The 18,480-nt window shown below is 39.6% G+C and overlaps 2 protein-coding genes across 12 annotated transcripts in view; both read left to right on the forward strand.

Moving 5' to 3' along the window:
- Nucleotides 1–8,807, forward strand: part of NAE1 (NEDD8 activating enzyme E1 subunit 1) — a 28,685-nt gene extending 19,878 nt beyond the window's left edge. The window contains exons 14-20 of the mRNA XM_082711975.1: nt 69–144; nt 474–513; nt 2,609–2,695; nt 3,409–3,501; nt 6,449–6,563; nt 6,646–6,695; nt 8,571–8,807. Coding sequence (XP_082568101.1) covers nt 69–144; nt 474–513; nt 2,609–2,695; nt 3,409–3,501; nt 6,449–6,563; nt 6,646–6,695; nt 8,571–8,680 — 571 coding nt within the window. The 3' untranslated portion in view covers nt 8,681–8,807. The remainder of the gene's footprint in view (nt 1–68; nt 145–473; nt 514–2,608; nt 2,696–3,408; nt 3,502–6,448; nt 6,564–6,645; nt 6,696–8,570) is intronic.
- Nucleotides 8,808–10,255: 1,448 nt separating this feature from the next.
- Nucleotides 10,256–18,480, forward strand: part of TERB1 (telomere repeat binding bouquet formation protein 1) — a 47,079-nt gene continuing 38,854 nt past the window's right edge. For 7 of the 11 annotated variants that reach the window (XM_082711959.1, XM_082711967.1, XM_082711968.1 and 4 more), the window contains exons 1-3: nt 10,507–10,564; nt 10,982–11,061; nt 13,617–13,679. In XM_082711959.1, coding sequence (XP_082568085.1) covers nt 13,643–13,679 — 37 coding nt within the window. In that variant the 5' untranslated portion in view covers nt 10,507–10,564; nt 10,982–11,061; nt 13,617–13,642. The other 4 variants (XM_082711964.1, XM_082711963.1, XM_082711965.1 and 1 more) reach the window with 4 other exon arrangements.

Below are 18,480 nucleotides of genomic sequence, written 5' to 3' on the forward strand. Positions count from 1 at the left end.
GCTTCATGGTGATACTTAAATTTTGCTAACTTTAAAAATTATTAAAACAGATGTTTGTTTTTTTCCAGTTACCGTGAAAAAGCAAAGAAAGATGCTGCTGCCGTGGGTAATCATGTTGCCAAACTGTTGCAGTCTATCGGCCAGGTAAGCTTCTGAGCTGAGCGCATTGTGCTTTTGTGGACAGTCATTGTGCTTTTGTGGACAGTACCGCTCCATTTGGCCTGATTGTGTAACTCTGGGAGCCAAAAAGGTTTAGACATAGAGGGTGTGGCACTGGTTTGAGGACTCTTTAGAAGGATCACTCACTTAGGCGCCTAATGAAAAAGGCCTTGACTAAGGAAACAAGATGTTTTTACAGAACTCTTGCAGCGCTTGGGGAAAGCCTTTCCTCTCCCAGTGATTGGCTTTGTGCTGCAGTCTGTGTTCATCTCCTCTTTTATACTGGAGCAAAACCTGCGTTTCTCTCTTTACAGGCACCAGAGTCCATTTCAGAGAAAGAATTAAAATTACTCTGTAAGTCCCCTTGAATTAATTTCCTTATTTGTTTGATTAAAATGTTTTCAGGAATTTTAAATGGCTGAAATTAAAATTTTTCCATGGTCTCAGTGGTATAGATAAGAATTACTAAGAGTTGGTGTTTTTTTGCCTCATCATATAATAAAAGGAGAGTGTGTTTTAAGAGTGGGTCACAGATAGAGCACATCTGTCTATAGTAGTGCTGAAAAGACAGAAAGGTCAATTGAAAATTGTCATTAATACGGAATTATTTTCAGCTTATTACTTTTAAATAAATTGGGAAAGTTTTATCTGAGGACTTTGGACGTGAAGTCTTGAGTCACGTGTGCATTGACAGTACTGTTTCAACTTTGATTTGGGGTGCCTGGGTGGCTCATTGCGTTGGGCCTCTGCCTTCAGCTCAGGTCGTGATCTCAGGGTCCTAGGATCGAGCCCGCATTGGGCTCTCTGCTCGGCAGGGAGCCTGCTTCCCCCTTTCTCTCTGCCTGCCTCTTTGCCTTCTTGTGATCTCTGTCAAATAAATAAAATCTTAAAAAAAAACAAAAACAAATACTTTGGTTTGTGTTAAATGACTGATGAATTAAGAATTTTGCCATCCAGTTTTAGAGTGGGTCAGTTCCTAGGATCTTGATAACTCCTCAGGAGGCCCAAAGCATTTTCTTTTATTTAAGAATTAGTTTAAGGGGCACCTGGGTGCCTCAGTGGGTTAAAGCCTCTGCCTTTGGCTCAGGTCATAATCCCAGGGTCCTGGGATCGAGCCCCACATCGGGCTCTCTGCTCCATGGGGAGCCTGCTTCTTCCTCTCTCTCTGCCCGCTTCTCTGCCTACTTGTGATCTCTGTCTGTCAAATAAATAAATAAAGTCTTTAAAAAAAAAAATTAGTTTAAGAGGGACACCTGGCTCAGTTGGTTAAGCATCAGCCTTTGGCCCATGTCCTGATCCCAGAGTTCTGGGGTCCTGGGATCAGGCCCCAAGTCTGTTGGGCTCCCTGCTCAGTGGGGAGTCTGCTTCTCCCTCTGTGCTTTCTACTTCTCTGTCTGTGCTCTCTCTCTCTCAAATAAATAAATAAAATCTTAAAAAAAAAAAAGAAAGAAAAGAAAAAACTAAGAGTAAGTTTAAGAATAATAAAATTTCTTTTATGTGCTGACAATTTTTCCCTGTAGCTATTGCTCTTAGCTTCTGCAAAAGTCTTTATTTTGTATGTTCCCCAGCCTTAAAAAGTATATTTATCCATGTTTTCCCTTTAATGACTCTTCCATTGTGCTTGTTGAGGCTTAGTTTTAATGTTTTGTTTCACTACCAATCTTGCACCTTGTTTCTGCATTTGTGTTTGCTCTACTAGCTTATATGATACAAAATTAGAAGCTGGATGTTCAGTACTTGACAGTTAATTCTGTTCTCTCTACTTTGGGGTATGTTTGAAAATTTCCATAATACAAAGGTTTTTTTAAAGCAAGTTTTAGAGGGGCGCCTGGGTGGCTCAGTAGGTTAAAGCCTCTGCCTTCAGCTCAGGTCATGATCTCAAGGTCCTGGCATTGAGCCCCGCACAGCAGGGAGCCTGCTTCTCCTCTCTTTCTCTGCCTGTCTCTCTGCCTACTTGTCATCTCTGTCTCTGTCAAATAAACAAATAAAATCTTTAAAAAATTGATTAAAAAATAAAGTTTTACATATTTAAGTGTACAATATATATAATGCTCTCCATTAGGACTACTTATCCTTAATAATGAGAAAAACAACTATTCACTGAGCTTAAAAGGCATTGTGCTAGGTATGCACTTGCTACACTTGCACATTTGATCCACAGAACAGCTTTCAAAGGTGTAATATCCCCATTTTACAAATGAAAGCAAGCTCAGAGATTTGCCATCACCTTCTTACTCAATGTTGAGCTGGTTGTACTGCTAGGGATATGAATTTCAGTTGATTTGTGCTCTAGTGCCTTCTCTGCTAACCATTCAAGCCAAAGAGCTATTTCTTCGGATTTCCATGTCTGTAAAGAGTATACACAGAATTCCCTGTTCTTAGAGTGACTTGTGATTTGGAATATTCATGTCTTAACTGTTTTCTTCCATAATGTCTTTCTTGTTTTCAGGCACCAATTCTGCATTTCTTCGAGTGGTAAGATGTCGATCCTTAGCTGAAGAATATGGCTTGGATACAATTAACAAAGAGGAAATAAGTAAGTATAATAACCTTTTGATGCTAGGTTACTAATTTTAATTAAATTTAGAGATATAAATAAATATTTTATATTTTAATAGTAGTGAGTATATGATAATTGACAGGATAATGTAAATATTGTACTGTAAATTTTATTCTATAAACCAATAAGTAGTCATACTTCCAAATAGTCATAACTGCAAAATAAAAACTTAGTATATACATGAATTCTTATTTATTTATTTTAAAGATTTTATTTATTATTTATTTGACAGAGATCACAAGTAGGCAGAGAGGCAGGCAGAGAGAGAGAGAAAGGAGGAAGCAGGCTCCCTGCTGAGCAGAGAGCGTGATTCGGGGCTTGATCCCAGCGCCCTGGGATCATGACCTGAGCCAAAGGCAGAGGCTTTAACCCACTGAGCCATCCAGGTGCCCCTACATGAAATCATATTTAGACTACTGAGTTGAAGAAGAGCTAAAGTCAGAACATTACTACATTAATAAGGATTATGTGAGTAGCTGATAGTCCTTAAGAACATAGGGTTTTTAAAATATCTCCCTCTCCCTTTATTTTACTATTATTTATCATTTTGTATTTTATTGTCACAAAATATTTAAATTTTGTGATAGAATTGCTTTGTATCCTGAAGCTTGAGTATATAGTAAATTCAGTTCTACATTGTTTTTATGTAATGAATTACCCAAGTTATATGAATTGTTTTTCCCTTTCAGTTTCCAGCATGGACAATCCAGATAATGAGATAGTATTATATTTAATGTTACGGGCTGTTGATAGATTTCATAAACAACATGGTCGATATCCAGGTAAGACTAGAATCTTATTATCATATACAATAAAGTCTTGAATAAATAATTAAATTGAATTAAATCTTAAAGTTTCTTGGGTGTTCTTGGGGTGTTTATAGTAGTGGTGCTTGAATTTTACACTGTAAGCAGTTTATACCTTCTTCAGGTCAGTGAGAAAATACCATTTGTTTTTTAAGTGTAAGTATTTGCAAATAATGGTTTGTTGTTTTTTTTAAGATTTTAGAAATTTATTTGACAGAGAGAAACATAGCAAGAGAGGGAACATAAACAAGGGGAGTGGAAGAGGGAGAGGCAGGCTTCCCACCAAGCAGGGAGCCCAATGCAGGGCTCAGTCTCAGGACGCTGGGATCATGAGACAAAAGCCGACACCTAACGACTGAGCCACTCAGGTGCCCCATGAATAATGTTGGTTCTTAACTATTAAAGGGAAATGTTGGTTGAATGCATATAGAATAAAACTTTTTCTTTTTTTGGCAGAGTTGGTGGGAAGGAGCAGAGGGAATGGGAGAGAGAGAATCTTAATCAGGCTCCATGCTCATCACAGAACCCTACTCAGGGCTCTGTCTCACAACCCTGAGCTGAAATCAAGAGTCGGACACTTAACCGACTGAGCCTCCCAGGTGCCCCTAGAATAAAACTTGTTTTTCTGTCAGGTTCCATAGTTTACTTCTAAGACTCAGACTGAGTTTAATTTAGTGCAATGGGAAAGCTATAAGAAGTATGCCAGTGACTTGAATTCAGAACTCTGAAGATGTAGGGATTTCTTTGCTCAGAATCTATTTTTTTGGTCTGTAAATGTAGTTAATTGGAGAATTGGCATAATCTCAAAGATCTTCAGTTGCCTGGAATATTTTTATTAAGATGATAATTTTAATTGTGCCGTATTATTGCATAGCAGCACATTTTAGGAGTATCATAAAACTTGCTGCCCCAACTGATGTAGTATGCCTACTGAGTTACAGTCTTAATGAGCAAGTGTACCAGAAGAAAACAAAGGAATAAACACCAAATATGTATTACTTTATGTGTATTGTTTGATAGCTTGTATTTTTGGTTTACTGCATAACAAACCATCCCAAAACTTAGTAGTTTAAAACAATAAATTATTATCTTGTAATTTGTGGATTGGCTGGGTTCAGGCAGTTCTTGCTGGGGAGAGGGGGCACTCTTGTTGTTGTGTGACACCTGGGGCTGGGATCATTCTGAAGGCTTGACTGAGCTAGACATCCAAGAAGACATTTTCACTATGACTAGCATGTTAGTTTGAACACCGGGAATTGCTTGGCGGTTGGTCAGACATCTCTCTCCATGGCTAACTGGGGCTTCCTTTTAGTGTTGTATTCTTTTTTTTTTTTTTTTTTAAGATTTTATTTATTTATTTGACAGAGAGAAATCACAAATAGATGGAGAGGCAGGCAGAGAGAGAGAGAGAGGGAAGCAGGCTCTCTGCTGAGCAGAGAGCCCGATGCGGGACTCGATCCCAGGACTCTGAGATCATGACCTGAGCCGAAGGCAGCGGTTTAACCCACTGAGCCACCCAGGCGCCCTAGTGTTGTATTCTTAGGGCAGACTTCTTACATGATGGCTGGCTTTCCCACAGTTAACATTCCAAAAGACCTAGGTGGAACATACAAAGCTTTTTATGAGTTAGCCTTAGAAGTCATACAGCATCACTTATGCCATGTTCTATTGGCTTCATAGGGCCAGTTTAGATTAAGACTGGGAGGGGACTATGTGAGGGCACAAAGGAAGGTTCATTGAGGAGCCATCTTGGGAGACTAGCTATCACATAGAGCACAGGCTTTGGAGTTGAACCTAGCTTCAGATCTAAGTTCTGTCAATTACTATCTCTTGATCATGGGTGAGTCACTGTTTCCAAGTCTTTTCTCACTTATGGAATGGCAATAATAGTGTATATACCTACTCTTGGATTTAAGGATTATGCATGTGATGTATGAAAATCACTTAGCACACTACATGGCACCTTGTAAGTATTCAATAAAGGCTTGGTATTATTATTATTAGAAAGAGTAGTGATGGTTTTTAAACCAGAAGGGCTAAAAAATATGATTTGTTTTAGTAACTTTTGAATATTACAGCAATTGTGTTCTTCCTTCCAGTAGTAATAATAGCTTGCTTTTGGAGACATACTATAATCATAAAATCATAAGCATAAGAACTGCCGAGGCCCATATCCAAGTTTTGCTACTTAGGAGCTAAGTAACTCAGCCAAAAAACTTCATGTGTCTGTGCCTCAGTTTTCTCACCTATAAATGGAGATAATAATAGTACCTACTTCATAGAGTTGTTATGAGGATTAACTCAATTTATATGGTACTTGGAACACTGTCCAGCATTTACTAATGCTCAATAAATGTTACCTATTATAGCTTTATGTCTTCTGTGTCATTTAATCTTCTGGAAATGAACACCATAATTTTTATAAGCACCATAATTTTTTAGTAGGGTGGGAGGGGCAGAGGGATAGGGAAAGAGAATCTTAAGCAGGCACCATGCCCATTGCAGAGCCTGATGTGGAGCTTGATCTCAAGATCCTGAGATCATGACCTGAGCCAAAATCAAGAGTTGGATGCTTAATGACTGAGCTACCAAGGCATCCCAAGCACCGTAATTTTTATACAGAGTATAAATGGGACATCACTTTCTTATTCATTCAGTTCTCTGTCAAATAATTATTGAGCACCAAGGATGTGTCAGATAGTTTTCTAGATATTGGGTACAGAACAGTAAACAAAGCAGACTTATCAAACTTGAATTTTTAATAGGCTTCAGATGGTTTCTTTGATTGTTACAGCTTTGTGATAGTTGTAAATATCATACCTTACTATTTTGACTAGGACACCTAAAACTGGATTTAGAATAGTAGGTGCCATTGGTTTTTAAATTTTATTAATGGAAATTAATTCATATTGTTTTTTTTTAGGGGTATCTAACTACCAAGTTGAAGAAGATATAGGAAAGCTGAAGTCTTGTCTCACTGGCTTCCTTCAGGAATATGGATTATCTGTAATGGTGAAAGATGACTATGTCCATGAATTGTGAGTATTTTTTAGGGCATAGGAGAAATAATACCTGTCTTGTAAGGTTAATCTAAGTTCATGTCTCCATCTTTTTCTGTAGTTGCCGATACGGAGCTGCTGAGCCACACACCATTGCTGCATTCTTAGGGGGTGAGTTCTGTAGATGCCATAGATAAGAAGACTGGCATCTCTGGTAACACAGTACAGTTAGGAAGTTTTTTTTTCTGAGCAGTTTTAACTAGGGAAGTCACTGACATAGGATGTTGTGTTGTTTAGATTATTTTACTTATCTCTCTGCTTTCCATCTCCCACTGCTGTCCATCTTAAAGTGAAGAGTCATTTTTCTAAAGCACAGGTCTGATCATGTCTCTTACTTAACTGACCCTATGCGCTGGCAGTATACACAAGCATACTACAGTAATCTTCAGAAAACAAGTGCAGAGTCCTCGATTTGACATTAAAAACACACCATGTTCTGGTTCCATTCAGCCTTTCTGGCCTTGTTTATTTTTTAGTTATTTCCTTTTCCCAGAAACATGCCCTTTTATTTCCTGCTCCTTCAATCCTTAACCCTCAGGGTCCATTTGCCTTAAATCTCCCTATTTCTTACATGTCTAAAATCTACCTGTTCTTCAAGGCCATATGAAAATTAGCATCTCTTTCATAAAAATGCCCTGGAGGCCTGAACTCCAAGGTCAGGGCCAGGGCATCTGGTTTCTGGTGAGGCCTGTCTGTGGCTTGTAGGGAGCTACTCTCTTGCTGTGTGCCATTATATAACATTCTTTGTTCAGGGAGGGGAAGGACAGATGGGATACCTACCTGGGCACTAAACCCATCATGAGGGCCCTATCCCATGACTCTCTTTACCTCCCAAAGACTCCCGTCTTCGTCTCCAAATACTATCTCACATTAGGTATTAAGGATTTAACATGAATTTTTAGGACATTCAGGTTAGTCCATAATGTGTTCTGTATTCTTTCCAATTTTAGTATATGTGCTGCTGAAGAGAGTTCTGTATTCTATGGGACATTGTTATATTCCGTTTCTTTCAGGTCTTTGTTTAAGTGTTAATCTTCCCTGTGTGAGGCCATTTCTGACTCCGCAGTTTAAAACTGAGTCACTCCTCTTGCACTCATATATATCCCCCTTTCTTGCTTTTTCTCCTTAGCACTTAGAGTCATTTGACTTACTATACGTTTTACTTATTTGTAAATTACCTCTCCCTTATTACTAAAAAGTAAGATCCATGAAGTCAAGGATGTATATCTTTTGTTCTTTATCCCTAGTGCCCAGAGTATTTGGTATGTAATATAATAATAATATAATATAATAGTCTCATTTTATTAAATCAATGAGTGTTTGTGGAAGATGAAGCCTCATATTATAATAGGTGAAGAATTTTTTTCTGTGTAGTTTTTTTGCTTTTTCTACAGTCTTATACAGTAACAAGTTTTGAGTCTTATACAGTCTTACACAGTAACAGGTTTTGAGTAACTAATCAAAGCAAACTGCTTTGATATATTTGCAGTTTGAGTATAGCAGCATGGTGGTGTTTAGTATAGGTTGTTTCCAAATTACAGGTGTATTTAGAACAAATATACCATTATCCCTGTCTTATTAAAGTAAAGTAGGCACAGGGTAAAATATAAGGGTGGTCTTTGAGAATCTTTTCTGTCTATATGTATTTTTTAAAAAGCACTACCATCAACCTTACTGCTCTTTTGACTTTACTTAAAATATCAACCATTCAAAACCACCATAATACTTCATTCTTTTAAATTGTGGCATGATATCCCAAAGTGTGAATGTATAGGACAACATTTCAAGTTCCTGTAATAATAGTTAAAAAAAAAATTGCAGTCCTTGATTTTGATGTTGTGATTCAGTAAGCTATCCCTGTTTTGGCTTATTTTTAAACACTTTTGCCTTTGGAAAGGAAAGGTTTTCTTCACAGAATTGAATATTTTTTATATAACTTGAAATTTACCTTTTTCAAAGTTTTTCCTTTCTCCTTTTTCCTTGCAGGAGCTGCTGCTCAGGAGGTTATCAAAATAATCACTAAGCAATTTGTAATTTTTAATAATACTTACATTTATAGTGGCATGTCACAGACTTCAGCAACTTTCCAGTTGTAGAATAAGCACCCTATGTAGTGTTAATGATTTGAACTGTAATTGCCTTCAAGTTGTGCTCTAGTCTGTATAATTCTGTTAAGGGAGGATTGTTAAATATTTCCTTAATAAACATTTTTCTCATTTGTAATAATGTAGTCTTTTCCTTTGTGGGCTAAGGGGAAAGGAAGCAGTCGTTTTCTTAGAGAATAAAAGCTATCCATTTTTTTTTTTTTAAGATTTTTATTTATTTGACAGAGATCACAAGTAGGCAGAAAGGCAGGCAGAGAAAGGAAGGGAAGCAGACTCCCCTCAGAGCAGAGAACCTGACGCAGGGCTCGATCCCAGCACCCTGGGATCATGAACTGAGCCGAAGGCAGAGGTTTTAACCCACTGAGCCACCCAGGCGTGCCCAGCTATCCACTTTTAATTGAGTTCATTATTTCTGGCATGCTAATTCAAGCTTATTTATAAAAATCTCTTGCGGGGTGCCTGGCTGGCTCAGTCTGTAGAGCATCCAACTCTTCATCTCTGGATTATAGGTTCAAGCCCCACCATATAGATTACTTAAAATCTTAAAAAAAAAAAAAAAATCTCTTGGGGCGCCTGGGTGCCTCGGTGGCTTAAGCCTCTGCATTCGGGTTGTAATCTTGGAGTCCTGGGATCGAGCCCCCCCATCGAGCTCTCTGCTCAGCAAGGAGCCTGTTTCCCCCTCTCTCTGCCTGATTCTCTGCCTACTTGTGATCGCTGTCAAATAAATAAAAAATCTTTTTTTAAAAAATCCTCTTTTAGGGGCGCCTGGGTGGCTCAGTTTGTTGAGCGACTGCCTTCAGTTCGGGTCGTGATCCTGGAGTTCTGGGATCGAGTCCCACATCGGACACCCTGCTCAGCAGGGAGTCTGCTTCTCCTGCTGACCTCTCTCCTCTCATGCTCTCTCTCTCTCAAATAAATAAATAAAATCATTAAAAAAAACAACCTCTTTTATGTTGCATTAGAAACAGCTTAAAATAGGCTCTTTTTTCCTTACAGTCTTAAATAATGAACTTTAGCCATGCGTAGATTTTAGCTATGGTCCTCTTAGGACCATCACTATTTGAAAAGACAAATATTTGAGTTTTTTTTTAAAAAAGATTTTTATTTATTTATTGGACAGACACAGAGTGAGAGAGGGAACACAAACAGGGGGAGTAGGAGAGGGAGAAGCAAGCCTCCCACTTCCCGCTGAGCAAGGCCCCAACGAGGGTAGGGGGTGGGTGGTGGGTGGAGTAGTGTGGCTCAATCCCAGAACCTCGGGATCATGACCCGAGCTGAAGGTAGACAGACGCCCAACGACTGAGCCATCCAGGCGCCCCAAATATATTTTTTACAAGAAAACAAGGATAGGAAGCTTGGGAGAGAGGAATAAGATTAGGCTTGGTGCTCAGATGGCCTCTTAACTCTGCAGCCACAGTCCCTAAACCAGCCTCATCCACCCAGAGCCTGCTCTCCTGACTCCCTGTTGCCAACGCCCCTCTTTGCAAAGAAAGCCCTAAAAACTGCAAGCCCTCAGATCATGGGATTTCCCGTTTACGTTGTGACTTTCCTCCCCTAAAAGACACTGCATCCACCCTTTTCACACCCGGGACCGGCTTTGGAAACATCAGGGAGCGGCGGTCTGCAGAGGAACACCGGTTCCGGCGAGGTCGGGGTGGCAGGAAGTCCCGCCCCAGGGAAGTGGGCCCGTCGCGTTGGGCGGGAAACCGAGTCGAGCGTCGCTGTAGGCTGGCGGCGAGGGAGAAAGGGCGGAAACACAGCGCGCTGCGACTTGAGGGTAAAGGTCACGGCCTCTGCTCCCTGAGCGTTCGGATCCTGCCTGGGTCCCGCCCCGGAACCAGGCTGTGGCCTCCTGTGGAAGGTCGGCCGCCGCGGGTAGGCCTGGTTCCGCCCTCACACCGGCTGGGATGCGGGACTCGCGGCTATTACCCTTCCCGCTGACTTGAGGGGGTGGATTGAGCTGGCGGGAACGGGTCTTCGTGAGGAGCAACGGACCCGGCTGCAGTCCCCACAGTACCTGGTGGCAGAAAGAGAATTGTCACGTACCATGTAGTCCGGCGTGTGGAGCCCACAGAAGTTTCCAACCCCGATTATACTTGAGAATCCCCCCTGGTCTCTCGCCGGATTCTGGAGTATGGGAGGGATGGGGAGCCAGTGGTGGGGCCCTTTATCAGACGGGGGGGGGGGGCGGGCTGCGTGGGCTGCAGCACTTGAGGGGCGCCATCTCGCAGCTGGTGAATCGCCGGGACCCGGCGTGTCTTGCGCCTTTAACCAGCATCCCGTCCTTGGCAGGAGCTGGAGAGCCCTGGTCTGAGAAGAGAGGGCCTGGGGAAGACCTCTGTTCTTCAAAAGGCGATCTCCCAGCCCTTTAGGTGAGCTGGGCCTTGGTGTCCATGAGTGCAAACTGGGGAAATGGGGTGGAGGTAGCCTTTCTTCCTTGGAAAGATCAGGCGTCGCCCACCTGTGCAAACCCAGAAGAGGTGACGAGGATTGCGGTGAAGCAGCTGTTCCGGTCTACTGAGTCTGGCAATGTACATGTAGTGTGAACTCACTCCTGGTACCCTCAGCTCGTTTTCTGCGCCTGTTATTTCTCAATCTACTTAAACTATTGTAACAGCTAATTTATTTGCATTCTGGGCCTTTCTCCCAAGCTTCTCCTACTGTAAGGGAGTTTTCTGTAGTGTATGAATCCAAGCTGGATCATCCTGATAGTGCCCTCTTAGGATTGTTCTAAAAACTAAAAAGATAGTATTTATGAGGTTTACAGAATGCAGCACTTGCCTATGATAGGACTTGAATGTTAGAAGATTTTTATTATTATAAAAATTGTAAAAATAGGGGTGCCTGGGTGGCTCAGTGGGTTAAAGCCTCTGCCTTTGGTTCAGGTAATGATCCCGGGGTCCTGGGATGGAGCCCCAGTGTCAGGCTCTCTGCGGGTGGGGAGCCTGCTCTCCTGCTTCCCTCTGCCTACTTGTGATCTCTGTCTGTCAAATAAATAGTCTCTTAAAAAATTGTAAAAATTGAAAAAAGTGGTATAAGACACCATAGAACTACCAGCTAAAGACAAGTGTTAATATGATATTTTCTATGTGGTTTTATTTTATGTTTGCCTCTGCATAATGGGGATCATGCTGTAGATAAAAGTTTGAGCCTTGTTCTTTTAGATTAATTGTAGCAGAAGCATTTTGCCTTGTTATTAAACATTTCAAGTAAATATCAATATTCTTGTAACAGTATCCTGTGAATGTACCATAATGTACCTAACCATTTTGGGGGGGGGTTATTTATTTATTTGACAGAGATAGCACAAGCAGAAAGAGCAGCAGGGAGAGGGAGAAGCAGGCTCTCTGTGAAACAGGGAGCCTGAAGAAGGGCTCGATCTCAGGAACCTAGGATCATGACCTGAGCCAAAAGCAGTTGCTTAACTTACTGAGCCCCCAAATACTCCCCAACTATTTTTAAAATATTTTTGTTAGATTTTTATTTATTTATTTGACAGAGATCACAAATAGGCAGAAAGGCAGGCAGAGAGAGAGAGGAGGAAGCAGGCTCCCTGGAGAGCAGAGAGCCTGATGTGGGGCTCGATCCCAGGAACCTGGGATCATGACCTGAGCCGAAGGCAGAGGCTTAACCCGCTGAGCCACCCCGGCACCCCCCAACTATTATTTTTAATGGAATATCTAAGTTTTTTTTAAGAAGGCAACACTGTATATATTTATATATTACCTTATAAAAGATTCTCACATTAGTTTTTTGGTTAGGAATTTTATTTCTATTCTGGGAATGAGAAAAAAATAGAAAGGATAAATAGCTATCTTCCTTTAACCATATAGTATTGGAGTAAGTAAGAATTCTAGAGTTCTGTGAGTCCTGATGACTCTAAGAAGTTAATTGGACTCTGATAGATTTTTTTTTTCAGTTTAGCATATGAGATGGGATATCAGGGTTGCTGGTTATTTAAAAAATTCTAACAAGTAATATATAAACAAAATTTTTAGCTTAACAGTAGAATGCTGTGTTGAAAAAACCCAAGTTTTTAGAAAAATAAATTTTTAAAAGATTTTTTTATTTATTTGACAGAGAGAGAGAGAGCCTGAAAAGAGGGAGGGTCAGAGGGAGAAGCAAGCTCCCCACTGAGCAGGGATCCTGATGTGGGTCTTGATCTCAGGACTCCAGGATCATGACCTGAGCTGAAGGCAGTCGCTTAAGGGCTGAGCCACTCAGGGATCCAAAAAATAAATTTTTAATACTAAACTTAGCTTGTGTAGAGAAATGGAGCTCTTAAGTGTGTGTGTTTTAAATTTTTGATTCATGGAGGGTGACTGGTCAGAAATGATGGGATGACAATTTATAAGAAAGAAAATAAGGAAGGAGTACAGAAGAGGATCAGTTAGATTCAGTTAACCAGCCATTTTTATGTTTATTTAATAAAATGTATCAAATGCCTGTAGTACTTAAGAATGCCACATGCTTTTATGTATGTTTTCAAATTTAATTATTGCAACAACTTTTTTAAAGTAAGAATTTCCTATTTTGCAGATGAGGAAACTGAGCCTCTGAGAACTTAAGTACAACCTTTATTACATATATATATATTTTTTAAGATTTTATTTATTTATTTGACAGGTAGAGACTGCAAGTAGGCAGAGGGGCAGGCAGAGAGAGAGGAGGAAGCAGGCTCCCAGCTGAGCAGAGAGCCCAGTGTGGGGCTCGATCCCAGGACCCTGGGATCATGACCCGAGCCAAAGGCAGAGGCTTTAACCCACTGAGCCACTCAGGTGCCCCCATTATCACATATTTAATAAGCTGTAGATTCAGTCCCTGCTCTCTGGCTTCTAGAAAACTATTTTTTTCCTACTCCTTTACATTTATAATTCTGTAATTCTCAAACATTGATTTAAACTAAGAGAATGCCTTTCTCTTATAGGTGAAATATAAGGAAAAAGAATACAGATGAGCATGGCAAGTGAGGACACAAAGAACATACAAGGTGAGAAATTAATGGATTATTTATTTGGAATTAATTTTATAATCTATTTGTGGGATACACTGCAGATTATCTGACAGGATCCAGGAAATGAAAGAATTATTCAGCAATTTACATACATATTTATTGTGCATCTACCCTGCCTGTCACACTGACTTCAAGATACTGACATTCTAATGGGTAAAGGCATGCTGATAATAAGAATACCATATGATAGCTGATTTAATAGAGATATATACAAGAACAGTGGGAACCTGAGAGAACTACTGCCAAAATATATATGGAAGTACAGGTTTCAGAGTTGTCCTTAGAAAGGTAGAAATTATATCCATTGCCATGGAGAAGATTCACCAGAGAGGAAATCTTTAAAAAGAAAAAAAAAAAAAAGGTTGGGGAAAGGTGTTCCTTAATGCACACCATCGTTTAAGGGTTTGGCTGAGGAAGAGGGCCCTCAAAGACAAAAACATTTCAGAAAGGTGAATGGAAAGTCAGGAATATGGAATTGTGGAAACCAGCCTTGTAAGAATACTTCATGAGAAAGATTGCTTGAGCTCATCAGTGTCAAACGTCCTCACTTTATGCCTGAATTATCCACTAGATTTTTATTTAGGAGATCATTTGTTTTACTAACAGTAAATTTAATACATTTCAGCCAGGTTGCACTATATTGACTTTTGGATGGGAAATAAGGATCTGGAAACTTATGAATACCTAATTCTTCTTAAAAGCTTGACTGAAGATATATGGTAATAGTTAGAGGGAGACTGTAATGTTAAGGGAGCCTTGTAAGGGGAGTAGAAACAAGAGAATATATAAAGAGGGAATGAAGATTCTGGAGAGGGAGAAGTTGAAGAAAACTGAAAAGAGACGGGGATAATTGTAGATGCCCCTCTCACACCCTTTGTTACACTCTGAGAATTACATCTTTCTCTCCATCACCAGATTTTGAGTTCCTTGGAATCAAAATCTCCATCTAGTACAGAGTAGATGCATAGTAGGCAGGCAATATGTATTCGTTAAATGAATAAATATATTTGTAAGGAATTCATGGGACTGTAATGGTGCCATTTGAGAGTTGTGTGTGCCAGTTGAGAGTTGTTGTGAGAGAAATCAACTCGAACTAGTACAAGCAAGAAAGGAAATCTTCAGTTCATACCACTGGGAGACTCAGAATTTTGAGGAAAAGTTCTTCAAAGAAAGCACAGAAAAGAGGAGGGAAGTCATTTTGGGCAGGGAAAAAACCCCCACTAAAGTGTGCTAGTTGTAGTCGCAGTAGGGTCCCACAACACAGGTGAATGGATTAACCAGGAACAGGAAGGGTGCTAAGATGCCTGTTCTGAGATTGTGGAGGAAGAGATAAGCATGAGTGTGGCTGTAAATATTTTGTAGGAATTCTGTGTTGTGGAAAGTGGATAATTCTGTGAGGCCTAACATCTGTGTCTTTCGGGACTTATCTTGGCATTCGTAACCTGCTTTTGCCCAGAGAGCAAGGCAAGCCAGAGATGCCAGATAATTAATAGCCCTTTCCCTGGGAGCAGCCCTGAATGAATGACTGACTGGAGTTGATGAATAAATCCTCTTCATTGATGGTTGGGATGACTCTGAGACATGTGGTTCCACCCTGGCTCCCAGAGTTCCCTTGTGCAGCGAAGCTCCAGTTATACTTAATAATAACTTGCTTCTGTCTGCCTTCCTGTCCTCTCACTTTCTCATAAAGTACTTAACACTCAAATCCTTGTCTCTTGGTCTATTTCTGGGGAAACCCAATTAAAACAAAGTGGAAGAGAAGGAGATGTGGGACAAGGGTTGGAGGTTTAAAGATAGCTGAAGATTTAGAATAGCCACTAAGGAAAATGGCAGAGGAAGCAGAAGGGTGTGTGTGAGAGAGAGAGCTGACCATGGATGGCATTGCAGAGTAGATATGGGGGTTATAACTGGGAATGCATATCAAATATTTGTAATGGCATTGTTGCTTGTTTTTTTTTTTTTCCTTTAGCAATGCCCAAATTTGGGTTGAAAGAGCAGAGAAAGCAAAGTGTTTTTGAGTCATGGTTAGGATTATAGGACACATTTATTAGAAGGACGGGATCAAAGTAATCTTAGATATGGTTGAGGTGACGAATTATGGGATCTAGGATGAATACGGAAGGAAATAAAATGAGAAGCCTCAGTGAACAATAGGAGTAAAAGGATTAGAGATCTTAGGGATCAAGGAGTAACATAGAATAAAGGAAGTAAGAGTAAGACAGTTGAAAGAATTAGGGATAATATTCCCGAAGTAAAATACAGACTTGAAAATATTACTCATAGACCTGTTATGACTAAGGGAAGGGGTCCAAAGTTTGGCCTTGGAAGTGAGTAGCCAAATTTACATATAGTCTGAGATTTAGAAAAGAGAGACTGTCTTTTTTCCAGTATCCATATCAGTCATCCAGAAGAACTGAGATTGGGGTTATTTTGGACATTGGGACAACTGCAAGGCATACCAGTAATTTGATTTTTATGTATAGACTAGCTTTATTAAAATATAGCTAACATACCACACAATCCACCCATTTAAAGTATACAATTTAGTTTTTTTTTAATATATTCACAGTGTTATACAACTGTCATCACAATCAATTTTAGTTCATTTTTAATCCCCCCAAAGAAACCCTGTACCCTTTAGCAATCACACCCCTCCCCAGTTGTAGGCAACTGCTAGTCTATTTTCTGTCTCTAGACTTGCCTATTCTGGATGTATAAATTGAATCATATAGGGGCACCTGGGTGGCTCAGTGGGTTAAGCCTCTGCCTTTGGCTCAGGTCATGATCTTAGGGTCCTGGGCTCAAGCCCCACCTCAGGCTCTCTGCTCAGCAGGGAGCCTGCTTCCCCCTCTCTCTCTGCCTGCCTCTTTGCCTACTTGTGATCTCTGTCTGTCTGTCAAATAAATAAATAAAATCTTTAAAAAATAATAATAAAAATAAATAAATAAATTGAATCATACAATATGTGGGCTTTTGTGGCTGGCTTCTTTCACGTAGCATAGTATTTTCAAGGATTATTCAAGTTTTATCAGTATCTTCATTCCTTTTTATTGCTGAATAATATTCCATTGAATGGATATATCATATTTTGTTTATCTCTTCGAGATATGATGGAAATTTCAGTTTCTGCTGTTGAGCAGTTAGGAGTAATGTTGCTGTGAGCATCCATGTGCACGTTTTTGTGTGACATGTTTTCATTTCTCTTGGTATATATCTAGAAGTAATATTGATGAGTCTCTGGTAAATTCATGTTTAACCTTTTGAGTAACTGCTACACTTTTCGCCAAAGCGGCTGTACCATTTACGTTCCTATGGTAATGTATAAGGGTTCCAGTTTCTTCAAATATGAACATGTGTCATAATCTGTCTTTTTGATTATAGCCATCCAAATGAATTGTGAAATGGTATTTTAAAACTATTTTTAAACTATTTGTTTATTGGAGAGAGAGAGGGAAAGAAAGAATGAGATGGGGAGAAGGGTCAAAGGGAGAAGCGGACTCCCTGCCAAGCAGGGAGCCTGATGTGGGACTCAATCCTGGGACTCTAGGATCATGACCTGAGCCAAAGGCAGTCCCTTTACCAACAGGTGCTGTGAAATGGGGTATTTAATAGTGGTTTTGGTTTACATTTCCCTAATGACTAATGATGTTGAGCATCTTTTCATATACTAATTGACCATTTGTGTATCTTTTTTGGAGAAATGTCTATTCTAGGCTTTTTACTTAAATTATCTTTTTATTATTGAGTTTTAAGAGTTCTTTGTATATTCTGAACACAAGCCCCTTATCAGATATCTGATTTATAGATCTATTCTTCCCTTCTCTGAGTTGTCTTTTCTTGATATCTTTTGAAGCTCAGAAAATTTCAATTTTTAGGTCTAATTTGTCCAGTTTTCTTTTATAACTTGTGCTTTTGTATTGTATATACTTGAGATTTTGTTTTCTTTTTTTTTAAGATTTTATTTATTTATTTGACAGATAGAGATCACAGGTAGGCAGAGAGGAGGAAGCAGGCTCCCTGCTGAGCAGAGAGCCCAGTGTGGGCCTCCATCCCAGGACCCTGGGATCATGACCTGAGCCAAAGGCAGAGGCTTCAACCCACTGAGCCACCTAGACGCCCCAATTTTGTTTTATTTTCTAACGGAAGTATTAAAGGAACTAGGTTGCATAGGCTAGAGACGATAAAACTGAGTTGTAGGTGTCGTTAGGTGCTTGTTTGGAAAGGGAGAGATTCTAATAGAAAATATCAAAGTAGGAGAGGGGAGTACAGGAGAGAATAGAGGAATACATAAAGAAGTGTGTTGTTTTCTGTGTTTGTGCCTGGAATTGAAAATCACCATTCGCATTAAAAATTCTCTTTGGCTTTTGATGATAAGTGGCTTATTGCTATCTATACAGTCAAACTACCCTTCTTACAGTTTCTATTAATATAGAATATGATCAATAAATGTTTGCAATTGCTTCAAGTTAATTTATTTTTTTATTTTTTGCTTCAAGTTAATTTAGTAATAACCTTTGTACTGTGGTTTTTCATTAAAAAGTTGAGTCATGAATAATTTTATTGAACCAAATTGTCTGTTCAGTTTCTTTTAAGAAGAAGACTAAATACTGATTGACAATAGTCTTTTAGTGTGCTCCTCTATATTTCTATGTTCTCTCTTAATCTTGTATCTTTGAGAACTTTAAATGTTAATCCAAGCATTATGACAAAATCTGCATACAATTTTATTTAAATCCTTAAAACCAAGAGAAGAAATTGTTTAAAGGTTATAGTGAAG

Source organism: Mustela nivalis (genome assembly GCF_964662115.1).
Source record: "Mustela nivalis genome assembly, chromosome: 18".
Lineage (NCBI taxonomy): Eukaryota > Metazoa > Chordata > Mammalia > Carnivora > Mustelidae > Mustela > Mustela nivalis.